The 20,146-nt window shown below is 40.8% G+C and overlaps 1 protein-coding gene across 1 annotated transcript; it reads left to right on the top strand.

The window, feature by feature from the left end:
- Positions 1–2,349: 2,349 nt before the first annotated feature.
- eif4ba (eukaryotic translation initiation factor 4Ba) lies at positions 2,350–20,044 on the top strand. Its single transcript, XM_079241489.1, has 15 exons — positions 2,350–2,368; positions 6,151–6,291; positions 8,520–8,725; positions 10,436–10,552; positions 10,719–10,773; positions 10,903–11,049; positions 11,335–11,466; positions 14,539–14,703; positions 14,798–15,062; positions 15,921–16,009; positions 16,926–17,184; positions 17,278–17,315; positions 18,123–18,252; positions 18,577–18,649; positions 19,022–20,044. The coding sequence occupies exons 1-15, from the start codon at positions 2,356–2,358 to the stop codon at positions 19,097–19,099; spliced, it is 1,908 nt and encodes a 635-aa protein (XP_079097615.1). The 5' UTR covers positions 2,350–2,355; the 3' UTR covers positions 19,100–20,044.
- The last annotated feature ends 102 nt before the right edge of the window (positions 20,045–20,146 follow it).

The following is a 20,146-nucleotide window of genomic DNA, read 5'->3' as shown; positions in this document are numbered from 1 at the left end:
ACAAAGTCTGCAAGTATTTAATGAATTGAATTAAATTACATACTTCACATATCGCAGAGGAAAATTACAATAGATAAATAAATAAATAAACATGTTCTTAGACATCTTTACATAAATATTATGCTCAGTGAAAAAATCTTATAACACTCAGTGTATTGTATGTCATTTAGTAGTCTTTTGTTGAAATAAACAAAGACTTCCCAAAATGAAACATAATCTGGATGGTAGCATATGTTTTTCCCAAAAATTGTGTGTCTCACACGCCATAATTTCACAGGTTTGCCAAGCTTATGTCATGTGCACATTATAGCCCTGCACCACTGATGTTGGTTATGAACTGTAGGTGGTCAAACACTTTTTCTACTTTTTCACCTTAAATGGACTCAGGCCCTTCGAAGACAGCAGCAATTCAGATAAATTTTATGTGAACAGAACATCCTTTTCTTTTCTTTGCACTGTAGAATTTTTTACTAACGTCTGTGGAAAAGTGAACCAACTATGTTCACTTTTATTTCTTTAAAAAAATATAATTTTATTATAATGTAAGTCAGAGCCTGAAGATTACAGCTGCTCCAATTTTATTCAGCCATGTCCTCTGTGTACAGATGACTGGAGTCCCTTAATATGTAAAAAAAAACAAAAAAAAAAACATATTTGTGATGATGACTATTTACTACATTAAAAAAACATGAATCTTAAAATGATTAATTACTTTCTGACCGTGTTTCACACAGCAGCCCTCACGTTCGCTGTTGTACAAATGTTAAAATAGGTTAAAATACCCTAAATCAGGGGGTATTCAATGTTTATCAGACCAAGTACCCCAAACAGATGCAGAGATGGAGCAAAGACCATCATACAGCTGAGTGACATGTGTGTTGTGAGCTTGCATATAACTGTAATGCTTCTTTTGCTCAGAGAAACTCTCTTTGTACATATCCAGCCCTTCTCACTTTCTCTCATGCAACATCAGTCCTGTTGCCTGCTCACAGTCTGCATTTTCACCTGTAGTTTCTGAGGAAGAGGGAACTTTTTTTGTGCTCTTCTAGCTTTAAATTCAAGTTACAAAATGACTAATTTTTGCTCATAACAATGTCCATATTTAAGATTGACAATAATAGGCTTATCACATGGAACCTGGTAGACTGCTGTGATTAGCAAACAAGCAGCAGGGACAGACAACAGGGTCCTCCTCCTCCTTGTATCTAGGATGTTTGAAGACAAAGGTCTAAGCTGGTCTCCTGCTGTTAGTGAAGTGATGCCCAACACTTGTGAGACAGCTCGTATGTGTTAAATGTTAAACCAAAAGTTTTAGGACTCTCAGTTAAAAGCCTCTTAATAAAATAGTAAGGTGATAGTATATTCAGAGATTTCTGAATGTGGGATTTTGGGAAGAATAACATGGTGTAAGTCTAAATGTAATTTCAGTTTATAAATGTACTCTTACATTTATTGAAATATATTAAAGGTTTATTCATTCTTTCATTTTCCCAACCACTTAATCCAATTCAGGGTCGCAAGGAAGCTGGAGCCTATCCCAGCTGTCTTTGGGCGAAAGGCATGGTACACCCTGGACAGCTCGCCAGTCCATCGCTGGGCAATGTTTATATGATTTTATATTATTTTATTTAAGGATGTTTTAAAGAAAACATAAAAAGGTATATGTTTCTAAAAAAAAAAAAAAAAACTCACATACCCCCTGGAATGCCTTGAAGTACCCCCAGCTGTACGTACCCCCATTTGAGAAATAGTGTTATAGGCAACCCTACTTTAAACACACCTGAATGAAATAAAGGATCGTTAACAGGCTGCAAAAAAACTTGACAAGGAAGTTCAGTAATCTGACTCAGGTGCTTTGGAGGAGGATCATGTCTAAAACATGGAGGGCAGGGGGGGGCCCGAGGACCAGAATGGAGAAACACTGGTCTAAACCAGTGTTTTTTCTACCACTGTGCTGTGGCACACCAGTGTGCTGTGAGAAATTACCCAATTTAACCTAATTATTCTAAAAAGCAGCTCTATCTTAATCCAAACAGGTCCCAGTGAAAGCCAATAATATTCCTTCTTGTGTTTATCTGATTTATATTCAAGAGGCTTTGACAAGATGGACTTTATATTATTTATTTGGACTTTTAAAAAAAAACCAAACATTTTGGTTTGTGGTGTGCCTTGTGATTTTTCAGTGGAAAAAAAAAGTGTGTCTTGGTTCAAAATAGGTTGGGAAAAAAACACTGCTCTAAGCAGATGTGGGTCAGTAAGTAAACAAGGGAGGAGGCCCGTGAACGTGGATGCGCGCTCCCGATAATAAACCTCTGACGCCTTCATCCGGGTACTACAGCGAACTCGCTCTCCAACATGGCGGCGTCAGGTGAGGTTTATGTGGGTGAACGGTCTGAGTCGGTTCGTGGGAATTTCAGAGTTATATCTCCAGTCACGTTGACACTTTATTTGCGCGGATGATTATTTTAATCTGTTTGTTGCTCCCCGTCGTTGTCTCGTGTCTATAAAACACCGCAGCTGGTAGTTTTAGCCCGCTAAAAAAATCCCATAGCGTTTGGGGTTAGGCGAATGAACGAGGCAATGACTTCTTCATATTTTAACATAAAAATTACTTGTAAGATTCTTTTTACTGCAGCAAATGTTACACCGATCTTTGGGTTAACTTGTTATTAAACGTATGGGAAGGTGACAATGCTGTGAAATGTTCCTAACTGCGTGCAGAGCTGGCACATTGTGCGTCAGTGGTGGAGCTTGCCGTGGCGCGCCGTGGCGCAAGCGCGCTGAGTGGAGGAGGGGTCGGGCCGAGGAGTCCGGGCCATCCCGGAGAGTCTCCCCACGTGTGTCGCGTTTCTCTCGTCTATCTCTGTTTGGCCTAAACCGGGCATGTTTAGTCGCGTCCAAAACGTACCCAACACTAAACACGAACACTTCGCTGTCAGCGTCACAACTTTGTCTTCCCCAAGTCTTCCACCGCTGATGGCGCACTTGGATCCTGGCGCTGCAACGTGAACTAGGCCCTAAAACCTAGCCAGCTAAGCAGGGATACTTCCCCTGTCAGCAGTCCTGTGCTGACTAAGCTCACTTGGTCATGGAAGACAAAAGAGATCAGCCTAAATAGCAACCTGTGTCCACAAATGCGCCATATGGGGGGGATTTCACCAATTTATAGTGGCCATAAAAGATGTACAAACTATCAGGGCTGTGACATATGATTTCGATGTTTTTGGGTGGCGATTCGATTTAAATTGCGATTCTCATTATTTGTTGATATTGCTGGTTTTTGTAGAAAAACAAAAAAATGAACAAAACTTTAGTCATTTTTCTTGATTTCACTTAGGAAACAACCACACATTATCCAGATCATCATTCTGCTGCTATAATGCCTAAGAAGACAAGTAAAAAGATCAATAAAAATGCTAAAAATTTTATCATGGATTATTCTTATTTATATGGAAAAAAAATCATTTCAAAATTGCAAAGGAAAAAATCCAGGTTTTCGATTTTTCAATTTGATTTTCTCACCCCTACAAACTATATAAGAAAATCATTAAACCTTAATTTAAAAAAAAAAAAAAGGTTGTAATAAAATATATCAATAATATAAACTGATAAACTATTTATATTAAAATAATCTAGTTAGATGTATGTACTGTTATTTAAACCTTTATAGGGCACTCAAAAGAAATATCTTCAAATTAGAAATTTTAACCTAAAATTGTCCTTCTGGTATGAACCAAAGCCTCCATTCTGTTACATTAACAAAAAACATAGTTTCGTGCTTAATATGAAAAGAAACAAAGTGATAAAAAAAATAATCACTTGCCCCATAAAGGGTTAAACACAGCCTTAGATCTTTATTATGCCCATGAAAAGCTTTTTTTTTTTTTTTTTTTTTATTAGCTTGAAGAAATTGAAGCAAAAACAAAAATCTAAATATTTTAGTTTGCGATATTTCATAGGGCCCAAAATTCATGCAATGTGTCCATGCAATTAACCGTTACTACGCAGTTATTCCCATTTTAGCACAAGAAGGAAACTATCACATTAATGCGGAGAAAACGGCTGAAAACTAATAAATTGTTCACAAGACAAGTTAAGATGATTAGATGTGTTTATTGTATACAGTGATTTAAACTGTTCTCGGGGAGAAGTAAACATGGTGTTGTGTGTGTGCAGATTTGGTGACTGTGTGTGTAAAGAATGTCCTGACAGCTGGGATTTTTTTACAATAAAGCTCCCAGTCAGCTTTGTCTCCTCTTTTTCTGCCACAGACCAAAACAAATCAAACCTGGTCTGTGAACTGTGTGAAGCCCCCTGGGCAACTGGTGCTATCTGTTGACATTTAGACACCATGGGGAATGTTCCATAACTGGCCAGGGCTGTCACACACAACCAAATAGTTGCAATTAATAATGTTCTTTCCATTTTGTAATGGCATGACTATGGCTTGTTAATACCCTGTGTATGCAGGGGTTGGTCCTTATATATGCTTACAGATTGTTGATATTGAGGTGTTTTACAACACCATCTTTAGTTGGAGCTCCACCAACCAGCACCAATGATGCAGCAGTAGATGACTTTTGCAACTAAATCCATGAAGTGCATGCAAGTAAAAACAAATCAGAAGTTGAGCACATTAAGGGTGACTGATTAGTTCAGCAGCTTTTTGTCTCGGCTGACACTGAACCAAAGAACTAGAGGATACAGTGAGGTGGCATAAAATGTTAATGATGCTAGAAAATTTCTTTTAGCTTACTCCAGAATTTTATATCATAGAAATAAGTCTAAGAAATGTACTTTTTTTTTTCTTTCTCCTCTGTGTTGTTATAACCGTGATGATCCTAAGCTGGGTACACACATTAGGGTTATCGGGCTGTTTTTGTCCCGTTTTTCCCTCTTCAGTACCAGGGATGGTGAACGCCTGATTATCTGAAGTCTTATGCAATAAAATGATCCTGTGGTGTGAGGTGGGATAGGGGTGAATTTGTCCCGGCAATCCACTCCAAAACGTTTAGAGACCGACAATTCCAAGTATTAAACTTTTTCTGCATTTGCAACCAAAACTCTTCCAGTCGGTGAAGCTGACGACTCCCGAGTCGTGACTTTGTGGATTTTAACGTGGCCAATAAAGATAGCGAGCTGACTGGGGACGAAGAAGAGGTGAAAACAATAACAAGCATGGCCGACACTCAGACTGTAAAATATGAGTTTCCGCTCTCCTCAGGCTTTTTCCAAAGTTTTTTTTTTTTTTTTTTTTGTGATTATTTTTTTTGTTTGGGATTTTCTGTCATCAGTAGTCCCAAGACCACCATCATTCCGTCGTTTTGTACGTCCTTTTCCGTTCTGGATGTTGTGTTTTCCAGTTGTTGCTTTGTTTCTTCTTCTTTGTTTTTATTAGATCACGTTTTATCACACAAGCTTTCTGGCTCAGAGGACTAAATTCTCCGTCGGCTGTGGGACAGAAGCATTTTCAGAGCACACCATATGCAATACAATCAGAACTGTTCTATTCCTAATTTTTTATCTCTGTGTGCAGGGTCTCTAACAGATAAAAGGCTTTTCAGATTAAAAGAAATTCTTACGTGTACCAAGCTTTAATGAACAAGTAACTTGTAAATTTACACTCAAGATATAAAGCAACTTGGTGTTTGGTTTGGTTCTCCAACTCACTCTCAGAGCTGAACATGTTATTTTCTAGCTGGCTGCAGGCTGACAGTTGGACACAGAAACCAGTCCCTGTGTGTCATTTGCAACAGGAAAATAATTGTTTTATCACATACATGCGTGTCGACCTTGTCTGGTTGAGCTGAACAGCATCTCACTACTCTGCTGTTAGGATTTTTTTGTTTTAATCATACTTTTTTTGTCTTTGCTTGTTCAGAGGAACACATGCATGAGAAAAGATGCGTACGCATGCCTTTTGGACATCCAGACTCTAAATGGGAGCTTAAAGACGGAGCTGTAACATAATAAACGCAATACGTAATAAACGCTGTAACATTTATTGTGAATAGTAAAACATCAGGGCTGGTTTTGAAAGTGTAAACTTTTTTGTTTCAAATAACATTTCACAACATTTACGTTGCATGATTGCATTTAAGACATTTATACGTGCATGTAACTCGTAGTTGTGCACATTTTTTCCTCTAGCTAAAAAGAAGAATAAGAAGGGGAAGACCCTCACTCTGACTGACTTCCTGGCAGAGGACAGTGGAGGCAGCAGCGTACCCCCCAGCTACCCGACCAAGTCCACAAGCTGGGCCGATGAGACCGATGATCTGGATGGAGATGGTAAGTATACACACACACACACACCAAAAACAAAAAAATATATGCAAATTCAACCGATTTTAGAGCCATCATTTAATTGTTATTTAATGTCTGAAGAGAGAAAATGGGTTGCAGACTTGTAAGGATGATTTAACACACACACGCGCACACACACTGGCACCAGTATGAATAAAAACATTGTTGCTAATGGAGACGGTTGCATCATTGCCAATCACAATTGAACTGTTCTCTTCTGGTTCTGCTTTAACCACATCACCAGTTTTCTCCAATAGTTTAAACTGAAAAACAGACAAATTTGCGTTTTCAGTATATTTCCAGACACCTGCTCCTATTAGCTTGGCTGAAATCTTCACGTTTTTAATCCCATTTGGGATATTTTCTGCATTTGACGCCTCTCTAGATGTACTCGAGGGCAGAAGTTCTGCCCAAGAAACAGTATGGGGTGTTAAGGGTCTGAAGACTTGACCCTGGGTGCCTAAAGTCCGTCTCTGAAACCATTAAACTAAACTCAGCTCAGTCCAAACATAACAAATCCAGCAACAGAAACTTCAAATTGTGAGCAAACCTAATATTTAGCATTATTTACATTTAAAGGTCAGGCAGCTGCTGCTGAGATTAATGGAAAAAGTTATTCTAAAGAAACATTTATTCAAGTTTGCTTTAAGGTCAGCAGATGTTTTCACACACTTCAAGCCTTTTGTTGCTCATTATGTCCTCTAAGTGGAATTGTCTCTGTAAAGCCTGACTTGCACCACATGGGTGATTTCAGCTCTGCAGCAAATCTGCAGGTTTCCAGGTGCTCAGCACTCATCATGTTAGAATAAGACATGATGTGAGAGGCAAGCAGAGGCATCCTAATCCCTGACTGAATAGCTAGCATTGGTATTTTTAAGGAGTTGGAGATGAGTTTAGTGAGTCATAAGTGAGGAGCTGCAGCCAATGAGATCACAACAGGTTGAAACCCTGAGAAAGAAAATAACACACAGTTAACACGACCGATTGTAATGTAAAAAAATAAAATAGTTCAATAAAGACTCTTATTTGGTTAAAGAATTTGGTCAAATGTTTGTGAGAGCATCCATGCTCTCTGTTTGCAGCATGAAACATGAGTCTCTCTGCATATATATGTATCATATACATATATCTATATATATGTGTGTGTATATATATGTATATCTATATCTATATATATATATATATATATGTATATGTATAAATATAAAATTGTTCAAAGATGATTTTGTCGAGATGAAAGTGTGTAGATGAATGTTGTCAGACAGGTATTGGTGTACATATGTGTGGTGAAATACTAAATGTATGACTAAATATATAAGGAGTTGTAAGTGTAATTCTGGCATATTTCTCCCCGTCGTATAAAAGTGTATAACAGAATGAAAAAGGTAATGAGGCTTAGATTAACGTTGGCCCAGTGTTAAGTTATCCTGTTGCATGAGGTCATTCTCGCCTCGGGTAATTTTCTCTACCATGTAAATTGACATTTTAAATGCTCTACACTGCAGGAGTTCTGTTTTGCTTCGCCTGCTGGATTGATTGGATCTAATCTGGAAGAGAACATAAATGTTGGCCGTCTTGGTTTGTGCTGTGTGTACTGAAACACACTTGCAACTTGTTTAAACTCAACTGGTTCATTAACTTTTTAAGCAGTCTGTGTTGATACAGGACTGATGTAGACTGTAAACACATGGCTGTCATCATAAATGTTTCCCTTACTGGAGTTTTTTTTTTTTTTTTTTTTTAGCTTTAAATTGCGGATAATTCCTTTTTTTAATAGCATCATCTATGCTGAAAGTCTGTCACAGGAAAAACTGCTGCTACTCATTCGGCTGCTGTGAACTTTTTCCTGGAAGTATTTAGAATCGCTCCCATCTCATTATAAACTTTGCCGTGTATTTAGATCTGTGTTTATGCAACATTTTAGTTTTATACTCTTGGATTTCTTATATTCTCCTTTGTCATGTCTGCATGCTTTTTTTTCCCCTTCATCAACTCTGGTAAACATCCCCCTGTTGTTCCTGCAAACATGTTTTGCACATTTATAGCCATTCGTCTTGGTGGTTCTCTTGTGTATCCTAAATGTTTGTGCGTTTACTTTTTACCTTACTCTTAGCTGCTATAAAAACTTGAAAGGACGACAAAGATATAATTGATTTCATCAGTAAAAGAAAATGTTTTGTTTTCTGAGAAATTTCCTTTGCTTTTTCCTTCAGTCTCGACATCGTGGCACACCGAGGAGGACACGTACAGGGCGCCACCCATTGACCGCTCCATCCTGCCGACAGCCCCCCGCTCAGCCCGTGAGCCCAACATCGACAGGTCCAAGCTCCCCCGCAGCCCGCCATACACGGCCTTCCTGGGCAACCTGCCCTACGATGTTACTGAGGACTCGATAAAAGACTTCTTTCGCGGCTTGGCAGTAGGTGGAACAAACACAGACCATAAACATTAAATATTCCACCACAGAGGTGATCTGCAAAGCAACACAACCAGTGAAATTCATGCTTTGAGCTTCAGTTACAGTTCAGCTGTTTGGGTGACACACTGGTGATTTTTTTTTATTTATTGTTAGCATTGTAAGATTACACAGAGATACACAATAACACACAGAGATACACAGTGAATCTTACACTGCTAAAAATTGATATTATAATAAACATGAATCACCAGCTAACATAATATTGCACTGCTGGGGGACTCTGGGAAATTTTTATCTTTTGTGTCGCCTCGCATTGCTTTTGTGTTTACAATATACAGTGTAATTAATATTATTATTTATTGCAGTTTAATTTAAAAAAAACAAAAAAAAAAACCCCAATTTCAATTAATTTCATGACAGTGAAACATTTAACTGCTCAGTACCGTTTTTGTAAGAATTTAGACGTTATGTCAAAAATACACCATGATACACAATTTTGGAATCATTTTAGGATCTTCTGGTTCAAAAAGATTTGTTTGATTTTCTTCCTTAGTTCCAGACTGTTCTGTCCACTCTTTTCTTCAGAATAGTCATTTGACTGTTGCGACGCATCGTTTTACAGGTGTTATTTGTAAACGATGCCAACCTGATGGACCTGATCCACCATGTGATTCCTGTCCACATCATGGACAGGGACAATACTAAATTCATCTGAGAAGAGATTGATGGACTAAGAAGGAAATAGAAATCAGAACAGGGGTTTAGGGACTCAACCAACAGGGATGAGGAAGTGTTGATGCTCTCATTCGTCTAGAGACCACTGGATGACAGGGGGCGTGGCCAACCTGACAGATCCATCAGGTTGGCCATGTCTAGGAATACCAGCTGATAAATGATACATCATATTGGTCGGATGCAGCTTCTAAGGAAGAAAGCAGACAGAATAGTCTATTGATGACACAAAAAATTCTTTTTGAGCCAGAATAATAATAGTTGGCATATTGCAGAAAACTAGTGGACATGGTCACAAATAAATTGTCATTTGCACACAAACGAAGCAAAACACAAGAAGCCAAAACGGTTAAGCTGCAACATGCCTGATTACAGAAAACGGCTTCTTCTGCTCTTGTAATTCATACGTTAAGGTACCACATGACTACGTACTTCCTCTGTTAATGTGGATGTTGTGTCAGGTATATGTGCGTGTATTACTGACTTGAGGCTGAGAGGGACAGATGGAGACCAGGAATGCCTTTTTAAAAAAAAAAAGAAAAAAGAAAGAAAAACAGAGTAAAACAGCTTTAACAGGCGGTGCTACATGCACAAATACTGTGAGATGGTGCAAAACATAAAAACGAGCTCTTTATTAAATTCAGGCAGCAGTTGCTGATATAGCAGCACCATACGACAAGCATTTACTTTGTCTTATGTATTTTTTTTTTTTTTTTAACTGTTTAGTTTTTACTAGTTTAACATTTTTCTACTTGGACTACTGTCCTTTTACTTGTGCATCTAAGCTCTCCTTGACCATTTCTAAATAAGTAAACTCAAATTAGACTGTCAAGTTGTAGCAATAAAAGACATCTATTTTTATCATGTAGATGTTTGTTAGGGTCATATCATGGCTGCTGAGCTGATGTTTCCTCTGTTCAAAGTCCATCTATGCTTTCTGTGACTTCATGGCCGGTTTCACCTCATCTTCGTTTTCAGATCAGTGCAGTACGTCTGCCTCGTGAGCCCAATAACCCAGAGAGACTCAAGGGATTTGGCTATGCGGAATTTGATGATGTGGAGTCCCTCCTGCGAGCACTCAGCCTCAGTGAAGAGGTGAGATGAACAACAAACAACATAAACTGCATTAAGTTAACTTGTATGTGTGAAAGATTAATCATTTTTTTATTTAATAAATTAATATAACAGGAAATTACACAATAAGTTTTCTTAACATGAAATAGATAAATAACATAAGTACTGCTGTCTCTTCCTCTAACAGAATCTGGGGAACCGAAGGATCCGTGTCGATATTGCAGACCAGTCTAATGATAAAGGTATACACTAGCTAAGTAGTTTCTAGACCCCTTACTCTCAGCTAGACCCTCTTACTCGGGGCTTACACTTTAAATCAACACACTCCAATAATGTGACTGAACTGTTTCTTCTTTTTTCTTACATTTCAGAAAGAGACAGTGGACTTATGGGGGGCAGAGACAGGGGTGGTCGGATGGCAGACATGGGTCCTGACAAGACAGACAGTGACTGGAGAGCTCGGCCGAGTGCAGACGCCGACGATGGACCTCCGAGGAGGGATGATGCCTTCGGAGAAAGTAGGTCCTAATTTAGGATTTTAAGTAGACTAATATGAACCCCAAAAAATATTAATTATGTTTTAAAATGTGTACCTCTGTCTGATTTTATCTAAAAAGTTTACTTTCCCGATTTGACTTTCCCAATTAATTACAGATAAAAAAAAGTTTCTTACACATCAGAGTTATTTATTAAAATAAAAATATGATCCTATAGGAATAAGTTTGGCAGAGACCTGAGTAGATGAACGTTATCAGAAGAAAAACCTAGACTCCTTCAGCTGGATTGTTGCTTTCCTGTTTCAGGATCACGGGACCGTTATGAGTCAGACCGTTACAGAGACGGCCCACGGCGTGACAACGATCGTTACGATGGAGGAAGAGACCGCTACCGGGATCGCTATGACGACAGGGATCGCAGAGACTATGACAGAGGAGGTGAGTTAATTGTGTGGTGTGCAACAGCTTTCCAACCTTTAAAATAAATATATTTGCATTTAGGGAAGTCACGATTACCGGATTTTACAATTAATCCCAGCGTTAAATACCACTATTAATTATTTAACCGTAAAGATCCCACAGTATCGGTACTGTCTGTTCAGGATTGTCAGAACTTTAACGGCAGATCAGCAGCACCTGCACGCAGAATGGGGAAAAAAGTAGGGAGGAGGCGTTTCCGAGTGGGAAAGCATGACGTGGGAAGACTTATTCCCACCACAACAGATTAAGTCATGCTTTCTTCTATTGGGTGAATATGCAGACATTGTCTGTTTGTGGAGCAGTGGAGATTTTGTTGGAAGAGATTGTTGCTGTATTATTTTATGTTGGCATCAAAAGACAGAAACAATTCAGACTGACCTATAAGGAGCTTTCATGTGGTTTCACATGTTTATACTGTTGTGAAATTCAATTAAATTTGGCTTAATTTGTAAAGCACCACTTCACAACAACGTTATCTCCAGGCTCTTTACAGACACCTGTTCAAGCCAATTCATAATAAAGAAAAAACCATTGTCTGATCTTCCTGCATAATAATCATGATGATTATATTATTGTAAATATTTCTGTTTTACCAAATAATCTATAAACTGGATTCCTATTTCATCCTCTAAAGACTCTAGATATAAATACACTGTTCAAAAAATAAAGGGAATACTAAAGTAACACATTGTAGATCTGAATGAATGAAATATTTTTATTAAATACTTGGTTCTTCCCACAGTTGAATGAGCTGAAAACAAAATCACACAAAAATTGTCAATGAAAATGAAATCTATCAACCCATGGAGGTCTGGATTTGGAGTTCTACTCCAAATTAAAGTGGAAAAACACTCTGCAGGCTGATCCAACTTTGATGTAATGTCCTTTAAACAAGTCAAAATGAAGCTCAATAGTGTGTGTGGCCTCCGCGTGCCTGTATGACCTCCCTACAACACCTGGGCATGCTCCTGATGAGGCGGCGGATGTTCTTCTGAGGGTATCTCCTTCCAGACCTGGAATAAAGCATCCGCCAACTCCTGGACAGTCTGTGGTGCAACTTGGCGTTGGTGGATGGAGCGAGACATGATGTCCCAGATGGGCTCAACTGGATTTCGGTCTGGGGAACGGGCGGGCCAGTCCATAACATCAATGCCTAGGTGTTGCAGGAACTGCTGACACACTCCAGCCACATGAGGTCTAGCATTGTCTTGCTTTAGGAGGAACCCAGGGCCAACCGCACCAGCAAATGATCCCACAAGGGGTCTGAGGATCTCATCTTGGTAGGGCTGGGCGATATGACCTTTTAGTAATATGCCGATATTTTTATGGCATGTCACGATATACGATATATATCTCGATATTTACCTTAGCTTTGAATTAATGCTTTGGTGCATACAATCACATCAGTAAGATGATTTAAACATAATTGTTCATACTGCATTAAGATGTGCTGATTTTAAACATTCATGCCAAAAGGATGAAATTGTAATGAAGCAAATTGATCAAAACCGTATATAACAACAGTTAAAGCAGTGGCACAAACATGTCATTTTAAATTTGTGGTACTACTACCTTTTGTAGCGAAACTTTTGCGACATACAACATACATACGACATACATACTCTCCGGTATCCAAACCACCGCCAGATGAAGGATCCTGTACTATTTTTCTTGGGAACAAATTCTTCCTCCTCCATTTTTTGTAACTCGTGCTGCTGCCGGAGTTCTCTGCTAGAAAAGCTGCTACACGCTGCCTCTCATGACGTAGCACGGAGCTCACGTTATGTACGTAACTAGGTGCGCTTGCTTTAACTCTCTGTGCAAAGCGGTGCAGAGTCGAGGAGTGGGAAAACCCCGCCCACAGCTAAAAACAACTGCGTGACAACAGGATACTCGAATATGGCGAATATAGGCATTTTCTATATCGCACAGGGGACTAGCCATGATATCTCAAGTATATTCGATATATCGCCCAGCCCTACATCTTGGTACCTAATGGCAGTCAGGCTACCTCCGGCGAGTACATGGAGGGCTGTGCTGCCCTCGAAAGAAATGCCAGCCCACACCATTACTGACCCACTGCCAAACCGGTCCTGCTGGAGGATGTTGCAGACAGCAGAACGTTTTCCACGGCGTCTCCAGACTCTGTCACGTCTGTCACATGTGCTCAGTGTGAACCCGCTTTCATCTGTGAAGAGCACAGGGCGCCAGTGGTGAATTTGCCAATCTTGTTCTCTGGCAAATGCCAAACGTCCTGCACGGTGTCGGGCTGTAAGCACAACTCCCACCTGTGGACGTCGGGCCCTCATACCACCCTCATGGAGTTTGTTTCTGTCTGAGCAGACACATGCACATTTGTGACCTGCTGGAGCTCATTTTGCAGGGCTCTGGCAGTGCGCCTCCTGTTCCTCCTTGCACAAAGAAGGAGGTAGCGGTCCTGCTGCCGGGTTGTTGCCCTCCCACGGCCTCCTCCACGTCTCCTGATGTACTGGCCTGTCTCCTGGTAGCGCCTCCATGCTCTGGACACTACGCTGACAGACCCAGCAAACCTTCTTGCATTAGCTCACATTGATGTGCCCTCCTGGATGAGCTGCACTACCTGAGCCACTTGTGTGGGTTGTAGACTCCGTCTCATGCTACCACTAGAGTGAAAGCACCGCCAGCATTCAAAAGTGACCAAAACATCAGAAAGCATTGGAACTGAGAAGTGGTCTGTGGTCACCACCTGCAGAACCACTCCTTTACTGGGTGTGTCTTGCCAATGGCCTATAATTTCCACCTGTTGTCTATTCCATTTGCACAACAGCATGTGGAACTGATTGTCAGTCAGTGTTGCTTCCTAAGAGGACAGTTCCATTTCACAGAAGTGTGGTTGACTTGGAGTTACATTGTGTTGTTTAGGTGTTCCCTTTATTTTTTTGAGCGGTGTTTATATATGACCTTCTGTTTGCACTTCTTCAGATTGGATTGGTCATGTGGTTGCATATCTTGTTTACAGGATCAGAATCATTTCTCCCGATTTGTCTTTAGGTTATGACTCCCGTGGTGGTGGAGGAGGTCGTCGTGCCTTTGGTAGTGGCTTCCGGCGAGATTATGACGATAGTCGAGGTAGCAGCGACCGTTACAGCGATCGTGATCGGTACGGCGACCGGGAGGACCGGTATGAGAGACGAGATGAAAGGCGCGAGGAGAGAGGTGAGAGCTCGGCGTATAAATGTTTATTTTCAAGCTAATATTTCAGCTGTTTTGATCTAGAACAGTCATGCTGATCTTCTCAACCTGATTCCAGCTCCTCAGCAACGACCCAAGTTAAACCTGAAGCCCCGCAGCGTACCAAAGGAGGAGGAAGGTACCAGTGGCAGTGGCGGTACCTCCCCAGCGGCTCCTCCAACCTCCAGCAGCAGGGCCTCGTCCATCTTTGGCGGCGCTAAACCAGTTGACACTGCAGCCAAGGAGAGGGAAGTGGAGGAGAGGCTGAAGAAGGAGGAAGAGAGACTGCAAAGGCAGCTGGAGGAAGACAAAGGCCGAGGACCTGAGAGAAAGATGAGAGACAGGTCAGAGGGTGTTTCTATCCAACTTTTGCACAAACAGAATATCGAGATGAACCTTTCTCTGAGGAAACAACGCTGTAGCTGGTGATTGAAACCTTCACGCTTCACCATTCCTGCTCCCAGTGTCGGCATCGCTGCTGGTTGTAGAGGCTGTAGGTGTGAATCGGCTGCCAGATCTCCATCAGTCTAACCAGACTGGCTAGTTTACCTCACCAATAATCAGCGAATGAACAATGAATACAATGTAAAGGGAAAGGGATTTATAAATCTAATTTATTATTATATCATTTACTTTTTTTGTGACCTTAAATGAGAAAAAGCAGTTAAGAAATGTGCAAATGCTTTACTAAAGGAAAAGCACCTCACAGCTTGCTGAAGCTTTTTCTGGTCGTCTTCTTGTTATTGATGAACATTTTCTATACGTCACCTGGCCGATGACTTGCCTTTGTGAGACGTTTCATGTTTAAGTTCTTCTGCCTCAGATTAAAGGTTCAGGTTGTGATTCTGAAAGTAGCTCTGTCTGTCAACTAAACAACAAACAAAAAGACGTAGATCTGATCCAGGCAGATATATACCTACAAAATGAACAGATTTCCACCCTCTAAGCTCTATAAAGCCAGGATGTTGATGCGTGTTGGAGCACATCTTGTAGTTGCATTGTGATGTTTTACAGTTTTAGAAGCAGTGAAATAAATGTTTTATATGTTTTGCTTTTTACAAAATAAAAAATCAATTTGTTGGAGGTGCAGCATTTTCTGTTTGAAAACTGTTTAGTTAATGTTTTTGTGACACTAAAGATAAAAGTTTTTACAGTCGTAGATATTTTGAGAAAAGGTATTTCATGTGTTATCGTGTTTTCAGGGATCCAAGCTGGCGCAACGAGGAAACCCATACGGAGCGATCCCGTACAGGAAGCGAGTCTTCCCAGCAAGGAAGCACCTCTGGAAAAGGTGAGATAATCCTCCTCATTCTCACAGAATCTGCAAACTTGTGTCTGTACTCTCTTTTTGTACATAAAAGCCCATTTTTCCAGAACCACCTCGACTCTCCAAGTCCGCCGCAGTTCCTGTTTTTTAAAGTGGAACTATTATGTGCATTTCAGGCTAATTTATTTTTTATTTCTGAGACCAGAAGGGCTGGGATTGATGGAGTTATTGTCACAAATCGTTTTATTCACTTCAGACCGACCCTCTCCGTAGGCTGTCAGATCAGCCTGCGGGCAAAACGAGTGGATTGAGACTCTTCCGCATTAAGCCCCGCCTCCCGCCACTGCACTACATCGGGAGCGCGCACCGCAACTGCGTTCGCCGTCATTGTAACGTCTCATAAACAGAAGGATTAGGCTCATATGAACTCAATAAAAAAACAAAATACAATGTCAACACATAGCATACAGCTCTACATGTTGGAACCTGAATCAGAGCCTGAAAACGAAGTGGAAAACAGCAACCCACAGCAACGAATGCAGCAGGATGTCTCTCTTTGGTAAACTCACCAGCCATCGTTGGAAATAACTTTATCCCACGTTTTCCACCCGCCTGATGTATTTGTACATGCCCTTGTTAACCAGTAGAAGGTAACCAATCACCGAACCTTATCCCCCGGGACGTCACAAGGATTTCCAAGTAGAAAAAACTCTCTAAAACGACGCCTTTTTCGTCGCCATGGAAACCGAACGGAGAGAGTGCTGGAACTCAAACTCAAACATGCGTTTACGTGATAAAAACAGTGTTGTTCACATGTCTGATGAGGATTCAACACTGTAACACTGTAGAACGCTCAGAAAACTAGAAATACCAGAATAGCACCCCTTTAAGTTTTTGGCAGATTTTCAGTGTTTTATGTAGAAATCTTCTCGTTCACCAGGGTCAAAGTGTCGAGAAAGCGAGCGCTCTGGTGAGAATGAGGTTTTCTCTGGGAGAGAAGGAAACACTTCCCCTGGTCCCTCGCCACGGCCCCCCTCCACCAGCTCCTCCAAAGAGCCGCTGAAAGTGATGCCTGCGCCTCCTCCTAAGGAGAACGCATGGGCCAAAAGAAGTGCAGTGAACACAGGCTCAAGCGAGGGCGAAGGACGACCTCCAGTCTCTCCTGTCTCCCCAAGTGGTTCAACTCCTCCTAAGTTCAGGTGGGAACGCACAAATAAACGAGCAACCCGTTCAAGGTCAGAATTAACCGTACGGCCTTGTAGAACATCTGTCTGCTCTTCCTTCCTCTCTAGTTCCTCAAGTTCTGCAGATGAAAGAGGATCTGGAAAGGGTAAGTCCTGCTAGTGCTGAACACAAATCCTACTGTAGACTGCAAGCAGAACATCCGTCTACAACTAGCTGGATTTGATAACATGGAGTCAAAGTCTGAAGCTAAACATTTATAACCATACACACAAAATGGTGGACTGATGGGAAAAACAATGTTGTGAAACATAATCTATCCTTAGATTTATGTTGTCGCCCTCATCACGCTCAACACGGTGGCTGTTTTAGTGCAAAATGTTCTTATCATGCTCTTTTCTTTATCAACATTTGAACTGCTCAAGATTTCATAATTGTGCTGTTTTTTTCATATGTCTGAGTTGTACCTGCTCATATGATCTGCATTAAACTTCCACTGGTTTGATCCCCACCTCCTCTAAGTGTCTTCTTCCTCATGCCGAAATGAAGAAACGTTGTCTTGTGCTGTAAATGGAAATGTGATGACTGGATTATCTGCTGTAAATTTGGCCTGTACTGCTTTTAGAGATGGGATTGTAGCGTTTCAACGGTTTCCATCACGACTTGCCGCCTTCATCATGAGTTTAAGTATGATTTAAAAAAAACTCTTCTGGCTTATCTTCTGTCTCAAAATGTTTCTGTCCGAAAGAAAAGTCAGGTTGAGCAACCTGCCAAGATGTAATTCAGACCCTTTTTCCGAACATGTGACGTGTTTAAGGTGTTGGTTTTGATGCTCGGCTCGCCATCGTACTTCGGCGTTTTAACACACTTGAGCTTTGATTCTGCGGTGTGTCCAGCAGTCTGCAGGAAAAACAATAAGTCCACCTTTTCTCAAATGTCTTGCTTTTCCTTAAAGATGAGAACAAAGCTGATGGTGTGCGCCGGGACCGGGGACCCCCACGAGCACGAGGGGGGTCTGCAGGCCCTGGAGCTGGGCGGGGCCGAGGAGAGGTGCCCAACAAAGACCGAAGAAAGGAGGCGGACAGGTCAGCCATCCAAAGCTAGCAACTCCACAGCGTGCAAGGGCAGGCAGGGATGTTTCCCCCTGTAAAGAGTGGGTCCGCTCTCAGCTACACAACTGATGATGGATGTCAGTGTGACTGGTGTGGACATCAGATGCAGCTTCAACTGGTGTGCATGTTAATATCTGTATATGTATAGAAGTTGTGGCTAAAACAGAAAGTGGAACGGAAGCTGTTTGTCTGTCTGAGGCTCAGCAGTGTGTGAACCGTTTTCTGAAACTGTCCTCTCATGAGGTGAACTCTTTTCTGGGTTGCGTTGTGTAATCTCTTTGTTAATCTTGATTGTAGAAAGGACAACAAAAGAGACCGAGACTCCAGACCTGCTCCAGAGCCAAAGAAATATGAAGAGACCCCCACCCCTGTAAGTTCTTCCCCTCGGTGTTACCGTCTCTGTTTGGCAGAAATAAGATGCACAGGGTTTGGTTTTTGTTTAGGGCTCCAGTTGTAGCAGTCACCCAGCCCTAGAAGATGTTTTTGGGGCAATTTTTGGATGCCTAAATAACCGCTACATCCTAACCCCCTAAAAATAGGACTATTTTTATTTTTACCTCTACAGGATTTAGTTTAGGCCAAAATCCGCTCAAACTTTGATGCTTCGCTGTTTTCATAAAGCTTAATGTTCACATTAAAGAAAAGCTTTATTTTACTGCGGCTTAACTTCCCTGAAATTATTCCATGATCTTCAGCAAAGTTAATTTTATTTATTCCTTTTTAATCTCATCTCTGCTTTCAGAACTTCAGCTCAGCCAGCAAGTATGCGGCACTGCTAATGGACGGAGACCAGGGAGACAACGCAGAGGATGTCGAGTAGAGAAATGCTAAACAAGGCCTGAGAGATGCTCCCAAATATTAAAAAGAAATAATAAAAATAAAATTTCACATAGCTTATGAAAAACAATATCCTCACACGAAGTGGCTCTGAGGAAGACGCCACTCCCTTCCCTCCTTTTCCTCCTGCAAACCTTTATGTCCTTTTATTTTCTAAGCACCCTCCATACCCCCCCCCCCACCTTCAGGACTTTTCAGGTTCTAAAGAATAGTCTCATACTGGACTTGTTTTAAATGAAGAGAGGAAAAGCTGACACATGGAAAAGTTATGGTTAACATTGAATTAATTGTAATAAATAAATGGAAGATGTGGAGAAAGATGAATTTGTATATTTGTGGATTGCAGGTGTGGTGAGGTGGGGTCTAAATGACAAGATGTAGCTTACTAAGAGGAGCCATTTTTTTTTATCATTACTATTTGACTTTCATAATTCATAGGCAAATGCACGTTTCTTACAAGCCCTTTGTATCTTTAGTGGATAATTTGGTATTCTAAAAGCCAATCTCGCTAAATGCGTTGATAAATTCTGTCTTCCGCTACTAACTCATAAAAATTCAGTCTCTGCTACTAATTCAAAACCTTTTACTGCTCATGCTTCCACCATTTAACGCATCTGAATCAGTATTATAAGAAGGGGCCGATGCGTAGACTGCAGTATCGCGAGCCTCCACACGATTCTCACAGACAACCCATAAAGTGCCATTACTGTTATCCCCATCACTGTACAGATGTCCCTTCATTTCTACGCTGACTGATGAGATGGTCACGTGAATCAAAGACCCATAACGGTAATGTCTGAATCATTTATTCTCCTTGCATCCCTCCACACTTGTGTTGGGAAAGTTTACAGTTTCCTATAATAGAGTGTGAGGATTTCCATGAAATGACATGAACTTGTCTTCCAGTTTGCAATAAATTGGGGTGATTATGTACATTCAAATAGTATGTGGTCATTGTTTATGTAGGGTTATTCAGGCCATCAGATCTTGTGCTTATTGCTGAACAGCTCGTCGTTGATGCCTTTATGAA

The sequence above is a fragment of the Telmatherina bonti genome (genome assembly GCF_933228915.1).
Source record: "Telmatherina bonti genome assembly, chromosome: 6".
Taxonomy (NCBI): domain Eukaryota; kingdom Metazoa; phylum Chordata; class Actinopteri; order Atheriniformes; family Telmatherinidae; genus Telmatherina; species Telmatherina bonti.
The sequence above is the reverse complement of the archived record's forward strand: the minus strand, read 5'-3'. Positions and strand labels throughout refer to the sequence as shown.

Bases quoted from the DNA above. Each gene is read 5' to 3' on its own strand.
- eif4ba (XM_079241489.1), top strand. The intron at 10,774-10,902 runs GTATACACTAGC...CTTACATTTCAG, and splicing joins AGACCAGTCTAATGATAAAG to AAAGAGACAGTGGACTTATG. The intron at 16,010-16,925 runs GTGAGATAATCC...CTCGTTCACCAG, and splicing joins AGGAAGCACCTCTGGAAAAG to GGTCAAAGTGTCGAGAAAGC.